Raw genomic sequence first — 14441 nt, 5'->3', positions numbered from 1 at the left:
ACTACCAAACTGTTAAACTGGAACACTTCCAAATGTCCCAATATAAGTCCCCACATTGAGATATTTTACATATATTGACTCCTCCATACAGTTTATTGACTCATACATATTTAAAATATATTGACTCTTAATCAAATTCCTCATTCAGTCGGTCTTCAATGTCTTCCCAAGTCCAGAAAAGTCTCCTCCGCTGGGCAGCTCTGCCAGAAAGGATTGGATCACTGGAACATATCTTGTGGCCTGGAAAGCAGAAAGTGGGTCTTGTAAAACACACTCTTCAGACTGGTGTCAGAAACATCAAAGCAAGTGGTCCTGCTGTAGTTGACTGTCCCTTGGGAAGAGCAGATTAGAGAAGGTCTTTGAGAGGAAGAGGGCCAGTCTCTCATCAGGGCCCTCGAGAACCTCGAGTGACGGGACTGTACCTCAGGAAGTCTATCTGGATTGAACATACCAAATACAAGTCCAATCAATTTTTTGGGGAAGAGGTTAGCAAGCAAACTGAACCCCCTGAAATTTGTGACATAAGAAGATGAAGCATAAATCCACAGGACATATCAGACAGTATTGTGAAGACAACAAAAGAGTTAGCGAAGCACACTAATTTTAAGTCGCATATCTGTCAGGTCAGATAACGTCAAAACACCGAAAACATTTTGGCTATCGAGACAAAGATACAAATCCAAATAAGTAATCTCAGTCTTTGAACATTTGTATGGATATCAAAAGTTGACCTAGTTGTTTTTTCCATCTGCCTTCTTTGCTCTGGTCACTCTCTTGGTGTGTAAGACGTCTTTACAACATGCTTGTTTAGTCTCGGCGTCGAAATGGACTTCTGCATTGTGTTGCATTTTGCGTCAAGATGTGAAGTGAATGTGAGGAATGTGAAGTCGTCACATTAGTCGGCTGCTCTGCGTTTCTGTTGACAAACGGAGCTTCTGAACTGTTGAAAGAAAAAATTATTGCCAGCAATAGCATCACAGAAAAAAAATCCCTATAAAACATTATAAAAACATGGAATAATGATAATTACGTTAATAGTAAAGAATTAATTATTTTTCGCCCCACATTTTGCTTCGAATTAATGGTCATTGTGCTGCTCCTTGTGTTGTGTGCAACTTGGCCACTGGGGGGTAGTATAACGCATACATAAGAATATAAACAGGACCAAAGGGGACTTTCACAACTCCTCAGAATGAGTCATTCTTTGGAGAGGATAAAAAAAACACATTGCCACAAACAGCAGATGCTACTTGTGATTTTCCCATTAGCATTAAGCTAGTGGACTAAGTTCAGATATGTAATTGTTTGAAATACACAAAGTGTAATTCTATTTGTTTTAGTTTTTTAATTGTTTAGTTTTAGAGAAACCCTAGGCTGGAATTGCATTGAAATAGCGCAAAGCATTTTTTTTCCCACCACAGCATTAAACTCATAACAGAGTCATAGCAAACAGGCTTGAGGCATCACACTTTTAAGAGGAGAGAGAACACTGTTAGATGTCTCCTTGAATGAGTCACGTTCTCGGCATCGAGTGGTGACTCACATGAGCTGCGACATTCCTTCCCACATCCCTTAGAAATGCTTTTGAAAGAATCAGCCATGGGCCTTGGCAGACAGACAGGTGGATATACTGTTCATGGACACACATCGCAGCTCATCACTACAGCATTGATATGACTCCTTTTTCTTACAGGCTGGAATAGAAACCAGCAAGGAGCATTACATTGTTTGCCTACGTAAGTGCGTGGCATTATTTCTATTGTTACTAAGCTTCTTATTGACTTGTGTAAGTTGCAAGTGCGACTTTCTACCAGATGCGCATTTTGTTTCAGCTTTGACTTTTCTTGGATGACTCAGCCTCGCAAAGTAACTTTAAAATTGACTATTTTCTTGGAAGTAATAATGTTAGACCACCAGGTACTTTGACTCAGCCCATAATCTCCAGTGACTAATAGTAGTTGGAGAATTTATTTAATATAAAAAAAAAAAAAAAAACAGAACTGCACTGTTAGGGTTCAACTGTTTATTTCACAAGTTGCCATTCTAAAACTCAACACTGATGCACCAAACTGCCGTCGCAGCGGTTTGAGTCAGGATCCTGCACATGCAGCACTTGACTAGATTAAATATCTGAACAGGGCCAAGACTGATTAGATTAAAAAAACAAAACAAAAAAATACTTTTAATCGTACCATTTAGAACACTGATGTCCAAATGAGCAATCTGTAAATTACAAATTATATAAATAAAGTGTCGCGATTGTCCATGCAAAATAATCACCAAGAAATAATCAGTTGTGTTTTGCAACAGCAACCTAATTAAACTTAAAAGCAGTTTAATAGCATTCACAAGCTCGTCATAGAAAAAATAAGAATTAACAACTGTGACTTTGACCATTTGTCCGCTGCTATTTCAAAGCCAATAGAGATGATCACCAGTCATCCAAAAACAAAACAAGTTACAAATGACGCCAGTAGCAGGCCCTTCCACCCCCAAAATGGATGCCTTCAACATGTCCACTGAATTTTGCATTGATCGGCAATATTAGCTTACCTCTTTCTAACTTTCCAGTTCTTCAACGTTCAAAATTTCATCCATAGAATGTAGGGCTACAAAATTCTAGAGATTTGCAAAGTTGCTCTTTTTCTGTGGAAAATAATGTGAATTAATGGAAATAAAGCAAGAATTAAAATAACTTAAATACCCTTTCTTAAAGGTTCATTTCTATTCACTTTGGACACCATTAATTTAGAGTCTTCAAATAACCCGAGATGGACGATTTCAGAATATGGGGTGAAGCTGGAGTACCCGGAGTAATGCCATGCATTGGTATTCCATCTGACATACAAACAGGACCCTCGGATTCAAAGTGCCGACCTCGGAACTATTGGGTGGATGCTGACTAACCTCAGGTCAACTGTGCTGCCTGAGAAAAAAAGTCTCAATTTCTAGTTCATTGGCATTATTTGCCACAGAAACCTTTCCGACATTCCTTGTGGAAATTTGCCAGAAATGTTCCACCCGTTTGCAACCCCAGTGGGAAAGGGACGCTCTCACTTTGCCTGTCGCAACCCATAAAGCCATTTGATCACCCTGGCGTTCCTCTCAATGACCGACACGCCATAGGGAACGCGTTCGTCATCCTCCTCGTCTTCATCGGGCCCGCCAGAACCGGCGCACTCCGACCCCGGAGCGCTGACGCTCCGAAATCGGGCCAGAGACACCATGTCAGAAGTTGCTCCGGGAAAGTCTTGTAGCTCCGCAGGGTCCAAACCACACAGGTTGAAGAAGCGTTCTAGCTCCGTCCCGGCTCTTGAAAATTGCTCGCTCATGTCTGATTTGGAGCGGGTAAGAGACGGACGTTTCCTGCTGCGGGGGGAGCCGGATAGAGGGGTGACGGCTGGAGACGGAGGGGGCAAACCCAGGAAGACAGGAAGCGGAGAGCTAGCAGGGTTATCTTGCCTAGGCGTGGCGACGACAGGTTTCAGAGGAGACGGAGTGGCCTTTGCGCGAAGGAGGAGGTGCGAAATAGTCGGGCGGAGGGGAAACTGGGGGTGTAGCAGGAGTGGCTGAAGCGGCTGGCGGAGGAACAGCGGCGGCCTGCGAGGTGTCCTCGAAGGGCTGGCTTGAGGTATGACGTCCACTCGGCGCACTGTCCCCGCAGTAGGAGATCCCGGACTTTCCACCCAGCCTGCCGCCTTCAGTCTCACCTAGTAGAAGAGGCGACCATGAGTTCTTGCAACAGCTGCGCTCATTTTCTCAGTCATGGTCATTTAATATTTATTCCACATCATTTCAAAACCGTTTGGCACAAGAGGGAATAGGACTGTTGTTTAAATGCTCTGTAAATAAAGCTGAGTTCGTCACCTTGGCGGGACTGGAGTCGTGAGGCTGAGACGGCAGCCCTGGCGTGGTTTTTTTCAGCAGTGGAGAGGAGTCAACAGAGTTTGAGCTAGCAATCGGAGTGGGCCCGTCGCTCACATCACTTATCAGGCTGCTCAGATGTTCCAGGTCCAGCTGGACGGCCTCTGGCTTGCTTTTTGGCTGGCTGGGGGTCTTCTTCGCGGGCCGGAGAGTGGTGGCGACGGGGCTGAGCAGAGGCTTGCGCACGTCAGGAGACCTGACGGGCTGTTGCTTGGACAGTGCCACCTGGCTTTTGACGTACTTGGCCTTGTCCGCTTCCAGCCTCTCGACAGCACTCTGCTTGGGTCGGGCGGCCGAGGGCGAACTTTGCCGGTAGAATTCGGGACCCACCGGGCGCTTGGGCCGCAGGCGAGGAAATGTTGCAGATGCGCTGGGCCTCGCCGATTGTTTGATGGCCTCCACTGGCATTTTCTTTGCTTCCAGATTACAGTCGGAACTGGTTTTAGAGGACAAATTGGGTTTTCCTCTTTTTGCTGGGCTGGTTCATTGTCAGAACCGCTCTGTTGGTGACCTGTGAATGAAAGCCCAAGTGAAACCAAATCCAACCTGAACGTGTTCATTACTGGCACATAAGGGAACGGGGATTTTTGGTGCGAGTCCAAGCTCAAATTCTAATATAAAGAAGCACAAGTTGCAAAACCGACCAAACTACCAAAAAAGGTGTTACACTCCCCCAAATTGTTTACATCTTCATTTATAGAGCACTTTTACAACATGATAATTTAAATGGATGGACATTTTAGATGTAAAACCTAAAAATTGGTGCAGCATAGGTAAAAGGAAGCTAGCTAACTTTTGCTAGCTAATTACCTGGAGGGGCAAAAACACCGTGCACACCTGAAGCCTCTCCGGGTGACCAGGTGAATGAAGACAGCAAAGGTGCTTCCTCCCCGCTTCTTCAAATGCTCGGTGGGACTTCCAAAAATAAACTAATCTGCTCCTTGCCACTCATATTCTGCACATTGTTACCATGCCAGAGCCTCTGCGGGAGCTGTATGATTTTAAACCCAGTCACAAAGTTTTACACTTTTACATTCACCTCTACAGTTCAACAACTGTCATCTCATTGCCTCACACACGTCAAGTAAAGTCGGTCTAACAATTCATATCAAGAGCCATCAAAGGAAAGAAACAAAGTCTCACATAAGGACATGTAAACAAGGAAAGAGTATTGAAAAAAAAAGTCCCACATGTGTTGAAGTCTTGGGCATGCGTCGGCTTGCAGCAACTCAACAATTTCTTCAACGCCCAAAACACAACAGACGAGAGGTATAGAAAAATAAGAAGCAAGTCCTCACCTGGACTAAAGAAAGTTGAACGTTGTTGGTCTTCGCTCCCGCTCGTGCTGTCGTCGTACGAGCTATTTCGGAGAAATTAAACAAGGGACCAAACATTTGAAAGCACCACTAGACAAACCTGTGCGACAACTCTAATGGGCCGGCTCAGGCCCCGCCTCTTTCTTGCTGATTGGTCCATTCCAAATAAAAGCCAGAAAAAATCACGTTGGCATTTTTTTTTTTTTACGCCACCGGTTGTCACCTTACGTTGCAACTCGATAAGATTGCCTTTCATTAAATTGATTTCTCCGCACAGAGGTGGAATCGAACCCGCACCCTCTGAACTGTTAGGCGGACATGCTGACCAGTGCTGCCCTGGTATCATAACCATTTCCTGCAAATAAACACTACACATTTGCGGGTGGAATTGGCAGTTTATGTCAGTAATTTAATGCAAAAAATGCGTATTTTACACAAACATACAGTATACCTTTCATAGAAAAATCACAAACAGATTTCCCCCCCCCAAAAAAAAGCTGTAGATGCCTTTTCTGAAGACTGCTCTTGGGAGCTGTGCTTGCGTGGCTTTTTTTTTTTTTTTGAGTAGTCAGGCTAACATTCAAACTCCACGCAGATTCGAACCCTGAACCTCAGAAGTGTGAGGAGGCCGTGCATTTTGATGTTTGGGTCAAGAGACTGAGCAATTTTTATCTTTGTCTTTAGCGCTGAGACTGTGAGCACGTCTGCGCCTGAAACTGTCCCTCAGTCCCCATCGAGGCGGCTCTTCTTCTTCTCTTTTCTCCTCGTCTTTTTCACCTTGAGTTTTTCGTAGCTGCGGCGGCAGAGGAATGGGCTGCCCCAGGAAGAAGCCCTCCGGCTCAGAGTCTGATGAAGACGAGCACGTGGAACACGAATCTTCGTGCCTGCGCCGGACGGACCGCAGGACCAGCGAAGAGGCTTCGCTTCCTCTCCCCTCCGCAGTGTCCAGTTGAGGGCGTTCGACCCTCAAGTGACCAGCTGAGCTCGTGGACACGCAGGGGTGGTCGGATGAAACGCGCCGACGACTCCAACCCCGCCGCAGACTACGTTGCTGGTAAGGTGACCCGTCTAGCCAACATAAAATACACAAAAACCTAAGGAATATAGTAATTAACGTGTGTCTTGAAAACTTACATTTTTTGTTTAAAACGTGTGGGAGAGGCAAAACAATTTTTAAAAGTGTTTCTATAAGTCCTCCCTGTATTGTAGATTTCCACCTTATAACCAACGGGTGGGTCCGGAAGGTGCGCCCACACTTAACAGCTGTTGACTGTCCTGTGTTCTTACCCAGTGAATCCATCTGTGGTGGGATTCCTTGGTGCAGAGGCAGCTTGCTTCTGAAGCCTCCTTCCACCTCTTCTTCCTCCTGAGAGCTGTCGTCATTTATTTGCAACTCTTCTTCGGGCTCCTCTTCCTCCTCGACTGAGTAGCTGCTGCTGATTGGTTCTCTGAAACTGACCCTCGCCGTCCCACTTCGAGACAGCGGGGGTGGCGAGTTGGGGGATCTGTCTTCTGGCTGGGGGGCGTTTGAAGCGGATGAATCCTGCAGTAAGATGTCTCGGTACTTGACAGGTAGCGGAGGTGGTTCGGGAGACGTGTCGGAGTGTGATGTCGTAATTGTTTGGACAGAGTCTGGATGAGAAAAATCAGATGAGGCTTCAAGCAAACATTTGTAATTGATGACAAGATGACAATGATCACCTTTCATGACTTGATTGGTCTTTTCCACCCAGTTCCTGCAGTCTTGGCCGGTCGAGGTTCCTCTTGAACACAAAGTTGTGGGAGGTTGTACAGAATGTCCATTTAAAAGGCCATCAGGAGGTGGTTTCATCCCGCCGTCATCCAACAGCAGAGTGTAACGTGGAAGGTTGCGGGGCCACGAGGGCCCGAGGCCATTCCCTTGATGGATGTGGGGAAGAGGTGAATAGGAACCTCTTGGATGACAAAAGCCACCAGCGGAAGGAACTCCATTTTCAACTGGAGTCGAGCAATTGACACCTAAGTAAAAGAACATGGGCATGATGAAAATTTGAACCAGTTTAACCTCAAACAAACACGAGGCCTGAGATTGTACATTCCCAAAAATCATCAAACTGGTAACATCTGATTTAATTTATGGCAATACATCAATTGCAATGTAGCAGCCATGGTGTCCAGCATTTGTAAGCTGAGTTGTTCTTTTGGGCAGAGAGGTAGGGAAGGATCGAAGTCAGGCTACAATGAAATATTCCTCGCAGCTTCAAGTTTCGTGCTCAGCTTTACTACTTACGACTCATGCAGGGGTTGACGCCCTCTATTGGTTGTAATGGAGAGCCGCAGTGTAGTTGCTGGTGCCGTCGGGCCGGCCCGCAGTTTCTGTGCTGCGGAGGTCGGCTCTGGAGGGCCGAGTCGCAAGAGTCCGAGTTATCGGGGTCCTCTCCGAGCGAACAGGCCCTGGAACAGAAGATGAGCCCCCGTCGGGGCAGGAAGGGGCGACCCAGCAGAGGTAGACGGCAACGGGCGCAACAGAAACAAAACTCCACCGCGTGCCAGCGTTGACCCTCGTATGTCATTTGGCTCTGGCCGATGCCTGCGATGACAATTTGATTCTCCGTGATAAATGGGCTCATTGTCTGAATTTGTGACTAGCAAACAACTGGCTGAGGTTTCAAAGTACTTTCTAAGCATTTTGGTTCTGGTACCTATTTGTTCTCCGCAGGTGTCACAGTACTCTGCATAGAGGGACTCATAGCAGGAGCAGCAGTATGGCCGGCACTCTCGCATGATGTAACGCTGACCGCCCAGTGCTGCCTCGCACTCAAAACAGCTGAAGTGCTTCATGTGCCAGAACCTTCCTTCCGCCTCTGTGCATTCGTCTGCAAAAATGATCTTGGATGGATACACCGTGGCACAAACAGAGCACAAATAAGCTTTGGGTTAATAAAATGAAATGATTTTCCCTTTTTCATTGGTTGATGGTAGTCACCTCATCACATGCTTGACATCGGGGTTTGAGCCTCTCAGCGTGATGGCGGCCGCAGTAGATGCGTCCATCGTGGTAGAAGTAGATGAGGTCGACCAGCAGCTCGTTGCAGCAGGCGCACTGAAAACACTGAGGGTGCCAACACGTGCCCTTTCCCGCCCGACTGGCGAACACGGCGATATCGCCGCCATTGATCTTTCTGTCACACTGAAAAAAACATATTTCACTCAGAGACTCCAATATTGTGGAATTGCTAATGCAAAAACAATACAGCTAACAACAAAGCAGAGGTCACCAACATGGTGCCCACATATGTAGTGGATGGGACATTTTGATTTCCTCGGGATATAAACGAGATCATTTGCAAATACAAACAGATGAATAAAATAAACAGATGTCAAGGCAGTGAATTAAAGTAAGAAATGGGAGCTGTTCAAATAGTGATCTAAAATACACAATATTTCTCCGACAGGAAGGTTGAGGCTACTGCAATTTGTATGTATGAGCATAAAATAAAAATGCTGCTCTACCTGCTTGCAGACGGCTCCAGTCATGGTGACGGGGAAGAGTCTGACAACGCCTCGGCCCACGTTGTCTCGTTTCCTCTGCTGGCTGAACAAACGCAACTCCTTCTTCTCCTCCTCGCTTAGTGAGCTGCAGTAGTGTGGCTGTGAGATGACATGTTCACAACAACAAATCAGATGCCTCAGGTTTCCAATCTTACATATATATGTACCTGTACTACAGCTCCTGGAAATTCAAACACTCCTAAGTGAAACGAAAAGTATCTAGAAAAGATGTCTCGAAAATCGAGCAAACGAAAAAGCTTTTATTTACACTTGAATAATAACTAAGCCAACTGGAACTAAAGTTTCCTTCACGGACGTCTGCTCTTTGAGGTCTCTTGAGAAAGTTAATTGTGTGAGAAAGTAACGTTACCTCACTGTCATGAGCAGGAAGTTGGTGCAGCAACTGTTTGATTCGGTGTCGTTCTCCCACACTGTTCACAAAGGGCACTCTGTCCTCTGGTAAGCTGCTAAAATACTGGTAAACCTGCAAGACAGATGGGTATAGTCACAGAAAAACTTTTTGGAGAATTCACAAGCACAACGAATCACATTTTAATCAATTACAAGTTTTGTTATAAAAAATAATTCATGACAATCGATTAGTTGCTGATTAATCGGTGTACCTCTGGTTCAAAGTTTTGCGTTTCTGAAGAGGGTCAAAGTGGTGGCTCACCTGCTCAGGCTTGAGGCCAGGCGGAACCCAGGCGTATTCCTCAGAGGCGCAGCCCGAGTCATCGTCTGAGATGGAGTGCCTCTGGAAGTCTGATACCAGCTTTGTCATCATCTTCTCCAGCTGGCCCGGCATAGAGCGGACGACGTGCTCTTCTCGCACGCACTTGCAGTGCACGCAGATCTTCCTGTGGATGCAATTGTTCAAATATTTTAAAAAGACAAATGGTCATAAAATTGCTATGTTTCAAAAGTGATGACAATTTGTAATTTTAGTAATGACACAAAGTCGATGCAAAATTTGTCTTCACGGGCCACATAAAATGATGTGGTGGGCCGTATCTGACCCCCAACCCTTGAGTTTGACACCTTGATTTACATGTTCAAACTAGACATTTTTTTTCTCTCTTTTTTTTTTTTTAAATCATAGCACTGAATCTATCTACATAGTTGATTTTTTTTGTGGCTGTTCTGTATAACAAATTGACAAATCAACGCTACGTTGGATTATCTAACACAGGTTGATTTAGTTCACCGTTCACGCACTGCAACTAAATTTAACTTTAATCGCATCATGGACAAAAGTGAAGCGCAGAGATCACAACTTGTTTTCCCACCAACAATCCACTTGCGTTAATGGCAAAAAGTCTCTTCGTTTGTGTCCCAAACAGGCGGGAAATGAGGTCAGTGGCCTAAGCCAGAGGAGAAAAGATGGGAGCCGTAATCTCCCTCTCAGCCTTGTCCTTGGACTCCACATCTGTCGCCAGGCGGGAGGGCTCATTTGTGAGCAGACAGAGGAGTGCTATGTTGTGCGGGGGCGAGCGTGTGGCAAAAAAGTATAGCATGTTCATCTCTGTTGTTGTGTAAGGAGCTGCCAGCTGGCACTTGTGACTCAAGTTGGCATAAATTTATCCCGGCACATACTAACAACTACACAAAAGCACCACGACTTCAATTCGGACTATTTTCATTTATTCATTCTGCTGCTAATAAAATACCCTGTAAGATGGCCCGCCAAGCCAAATTTTTGCAACAGTATGTACACACTCTTTTACAAAGGCTCTCTTCTGAATACTCTGAACCAGGCTTGTATAACTTTACTCCCTAAAATGGTTCATAACCCCTTAAAGTGCTCATCTTATAGGCCAACCTTACTTTTAAATAGTAAAATTCTGCCTAAAATATTGGCGCATCGTTTAGAAGAAGTTTTGCCATATGTTAGATCTACGGATCAGACAGGATTTGTGAAGGATGTTTTTGGCATTTGGCAATCTGCGGAGAAAGCACATTAGAATACACATTAGAATATTTTTTTTATTTTTTGGGGAGGCTGGGACGAATCCATTAATCCATTAATTTTAATAGATTTAATATGAGAGTGTTTTGCGTTGCAAGCTTGATCATAGTAGAAATTAAAATCGTATCTCAAGGTACCACTGTAGTCGTTCTTGGCAGAACTTGAACCGGACCATACAGTATGTCCTTGTTAGCAAAACAGGACACGCATGTGCAATGGGTGTAAGGAAACAGCTGGAAATCCCACGGCCACCGTCCGCCAGGTGATGAAAAGGGGTAACAGACTGCTAGCTTACACCCGCCTTGTCAAAGGTACTGTTGGCAAGTCCTACAAGCTTTCAACAGAGCACATTTTTTCTTAATCAAATAATGTGCCCTGTTGAATCCTGGATCTTTTACACATGCATTGAGAAATATATTATGAAAAATGAACATGTATTTTGCACATAGTTAAAGTGACATCTTGTTAAGACGTTTGTGGTCGTCTGTGGCCCCTCGTCGCTCTGATGAAACATTGCGACTCTCTCCAGGAACAAAAAGCACAGGGAGCAACTGTGACCTCTAGACTGAGAAAAAAAATATTCCTGCCAACACACACACATCACGATGTGGAGGCTCCTTCCGCTCATACCTCCATCCGTGGACGCGGAAGCCGGGGCACTGGTCTCCACAGCGCATGCAGGGTTGCCCTCTGTCTGGATCCTCTTCCTCCTGCTGGAAAGAAGAAGCTCAGCTTACATCATTGCCCACCGCAAGTAGAGCAGACTAGCTCTGGATGGACGACACCAGACACAAGAGCAGCTACTCCTATTTTCCACACGATGTGCAGGAAAAGCGTCGGTCTTGCATTATTATATGAGCACTGGTGTAGACATGCAGCCCGAGTCTGGCATGTGACAATACCCATCCATCCATCTATCAATCCATCCATCCATCCATCCATCCTCCGAACATAAGACTCAAGAGGGTCCATTTCATGGTTTTTAAATACATTAAGTAATCTAATTAGTAAGTTCCCGCTTTTGATCATTATGGTTATGCATTTAAGAACAAATTCAAGACAGAAAATACTGATGAACCATAATAAGATTTATGCGTCAAATGTTCATATGAACAATTTTAGCACAAATTTCTCCATACGCACCATTTGTGAATGAGGACCCTTGTGTGTCCTATACAAAAGCAAATGTGCTAATAAAGAGTGTGTGAGTGTGTGTGTGGACTCCAGGCCTGCTGCTGGTTCTGGAGCTAGCCGGAAGGAAGCAGGCACAGGATGAGAGCTGCACCCTTTCCCTCTGAGTGAGGCCTCTACTTTCTTTTCCTCCGATTCAATTTGAGCAACCATCCTATCGCCTGTGTACGCAGTTCAGAGCAATAAATCGAGCAATAAAATCACTCAAACCACATCAAAATAGTATGGGAAAGTGGTGCTTTTATATCTCGGTTATGTATAAGTCAGTCAGGAAAACAATGCACACTGTACTCCGATATAGTACTTTTTGTATGTGTTCTATCTTGGCTCGAGTTGGATACACGTCCAGGCAAGTCGAGCTGGTGACAGCTGTTATTTCGTAATGCTGACATGAAAACTGAGCTAGGGAAGGACAAAAGGCAAAGCGCGTGTACGTACACCTACTTTATCATTACTACGAGCAGGAATGGGAGTAAATAGCCACGGGATCAAAACACCTTTGGAAATTGCGGCCAACCTCCGTTGACAACAGGACACCGGAGGCTTTTTGGCTGACGTGCCATTGAGAGTCGGCAGATGAAATGAACACCTGTGTATTGTCATTTTCCGACGAGTGCGCACAATGACCTGTTTGCGCTGACGGGTTTGCGTTGCTTTGATTTAAGTCAGCTCGAACTTGATTACAGTTTATTTGGCTGCGGCTCAGTGTTTGATGTGTGATTGGACTGCAAAATGGTGACGCTGTGACAATGAAATGGAACTTAGGTCACGACCATGCATTTTTATTCTTTGGTTTTCAACCCAACATGGTGCCTACTTTATATATTATTACTACTCTATAATAATTTATGTTTTAATTTACTGTTTTCCCTATCTTATTATTTTGTTAGATGCAAAGCCACTTTTGCAGGTGCAGTTGTTGTAAAATACACTAAATAAGGTTGTATTGTATTGCATCATTGACTACAAATATCTTGAAAACAAACATTTTAGCCACAACCTGGTTCAAGGCGAGTCCAAAGTCCTTTTCTAGAGAGGATGGGAGCGTTGTGTTAAATATTGATGAAGTTCATTCATATACAAGGGTAGTTATTGTATGGATCAGTGAAGGACAGATGTCTGGACTACTTAAGTTGTACTAGTTGAATGACTTACACAAAAGCGGCATGTCATCTTACCTGGTTGTGAGAACCGTTAGAAGCACTTGCACAATTTAATGCATCGGTGTCCAAACTACAGCGCGGGGACATTTTTGGCCTACGGTCTATTTTTAAAGCGGATCACTGCCGATAGGTGTGAGTGCGGATGGTTGTTCGATTAATTTTGATTTTAACAACAATAAATTAAAGAGTAAAAGCAATAAACAAGACTCAATCTTTTGGGGTATTTCTGGGGGCACACCCCCAATCACTCCACGTTTTTGTCAGTTTTCAGCTCAAGTCAGTAAGTTAAGTCAGCATTCAAACACTGTCTGCAACCGGGAACATTCTGGCGGCTATTGTTAAAATCAACACTTTGAAAAGGTCATATTTCATCTGCATTATACCAACCTGCTCCGCCAGGAGGCTGTGACGTCATTGCCCCTCTCCAAACTCACCTTGACTCCCCAAAATGACCCAAGTCACAGAATGTGGAACTCTCTGAGACAAAGTATGGCAAATCAACACGAAAGAAACTTTTATTTTTCATTTTCTCTCTCTTTTTTTTAATTGATGATTTGATACAAAGAAAAACAAGAGCCAGGTGACTGTAGAGCAGAAAGTTCAGGGAAACTTTAGGACTTTCCGTCGAGTTTCAAATGTCAACGGGAAGTTAGAAGTATTTAAGACAATGAAATAAAAACATAAATGCGGAATCATATTTCAGATTGAAGTGAATGAGAAGTATCGACATGAGACACTTACCGAGTAGTTGGATCGTCGCTGTTTAGACCCGCGTAGAAACATGGCAAAGGTGTGTGTTTAAAAAATCACAGTCGAAAATCCAGCCAAACGAAGACAAAGGTTAAACACGATCTCCTCAATTTTTAGTTTGTGTTGTGATAAACTACATGATGTTGCCACCAAACTACCTCGAAGACACAAAACGCCTGCCAGCTAACTACTTCTGCAACTCATAAGCTCCGGTGTTAATCTACTTTCTGTCTTTCAAAGTCAAATTGGCCAAAACGAATTTTAATAACTACGCAAAGAAACTCAATTAAGGGAAGTTCTCACGCACAAATTTTCATTTTACCCTGAAATTTCGACTTTTCATAGAAAAACTAGACTATTTTGTTGTGTGCTTTGACATGAATATAGGTTTTATTTTGAAAGTTTGACCCCATAATTACCGGTAGATGCAAAGTTTTTTGTCAACTTGACTTTCCTCTGGCTTTAACTTTGTGGACAAGAGGTGTGCACTTGCACACTGTATATTTAGCCCACGGACACCAGAGGAACGATTAATGTACTTTTACACACCACTGCCGTGCAAACAAGACTTAATTACAGGAAAGAAATTTTAAATCTATA

The 14441-nt window shown here is 44.3% G+C and overlaps 2 protein-coding genes across 5 annotated transcripts; both read right to left on the bottom strand.

Annotated features, from left to right (window-relative positions):
- Positions 1-2010: 2010 nt before the first annotated feature.
- LOC125987795 (protein FAM110A) lies at positions 2011-5392 on the bottom strand. Of its 2 annotated transcripts, XM_049752291.2 has the most exons (4): positions 5223-5392; positions 4735-4915; positions 3868-4435; positions 2011-3710 (listed from the first exon to the last, which is right to left on the bottom strand). In XM_049752291.2, exons 3-4 carry the CDS (start codon positions 4330-4332, stop codon positions 3054-3056), a joined length of 1122 nt encoding a protein of 373 aa, XP_049608248.1. In that variant the 5' UTR covers positions 4333-4435; positions 4735-4915; positions 5223-5392; the 3' UTR covers positions 2011-3053. The 2 variants fall into 2 exon arrangements, with proteins under 2 accessions (XP_049608248.1, XP_049608247.1); XM_049752290.2 differs by lacking the exon at positions 4735-4915 and having other exon boundaries at positions 5223-5391.
- Positions 5393-5628: 236 nt separating this feature from the next.
- On the bottom strand, positions 5629-14085 carry prickle3 (prickle homolog 3). Of its 3 annotated transcripts, XM_049752286.2 has the most exons (12): positions 13833-14085; positions 13479-13568; positions 11368-11450; positions 9445-9628; positions 9142-9255; positions 8733-8870; positions 8206-8409; positions 7922-8108; positions 7510-7809; positions 6942-7238; positions 6528-6872; positions 5629-6308 (listed from the first exon to the last, which is right to left on the bottom strand). In XM_049752286.2, the coding sequence occupies exons 3-12, from the start codon at positions 11412-11414 to the stop codon at positions 5890-5892; spliced, it is 2235 nt and encodes a 744-aa protein (XP_049608243.1). In that variant the 5' UTR covers positions 11415-11450; positions 13479-13568; positions 13833-14085; the 3' UTR covers positions 5629-5889. The 3 variants fall into 3 exon arrangements, with proteins under 3 accessions (XP_049608243.1, XP_049608241.1, XP_049608242.1); XM_049752284.2 differs by lacking the exon at positions 13479-13568; XM_049752285.2 differs by lacking the exon at positions 13479-13568 and having other exon boundaries at positions 11368-11447.
- Between the last annotated feature and the right edge of the window lie 356 nt (positions 14086-14441).

Source organism: Syngnathus scovelli, chromosome 2 (genome assembly GCF_024217435.2).
Source record: "Syngnathus scovelli strain Florida chromosome 2, RoL_Ssco_1.2, whole genome shotgun sequence".
NCBI lineage: Eukaryota > Metazoa > Chordata > Actinopteri > Syngnathiformes > Syngnathidae > Syngnathus > Syngnathus scovelli.
Note: the sequence above shows the minus strand (reverse complement) of the source record. Positions and strands in the feature narration are given on the sequence as shown.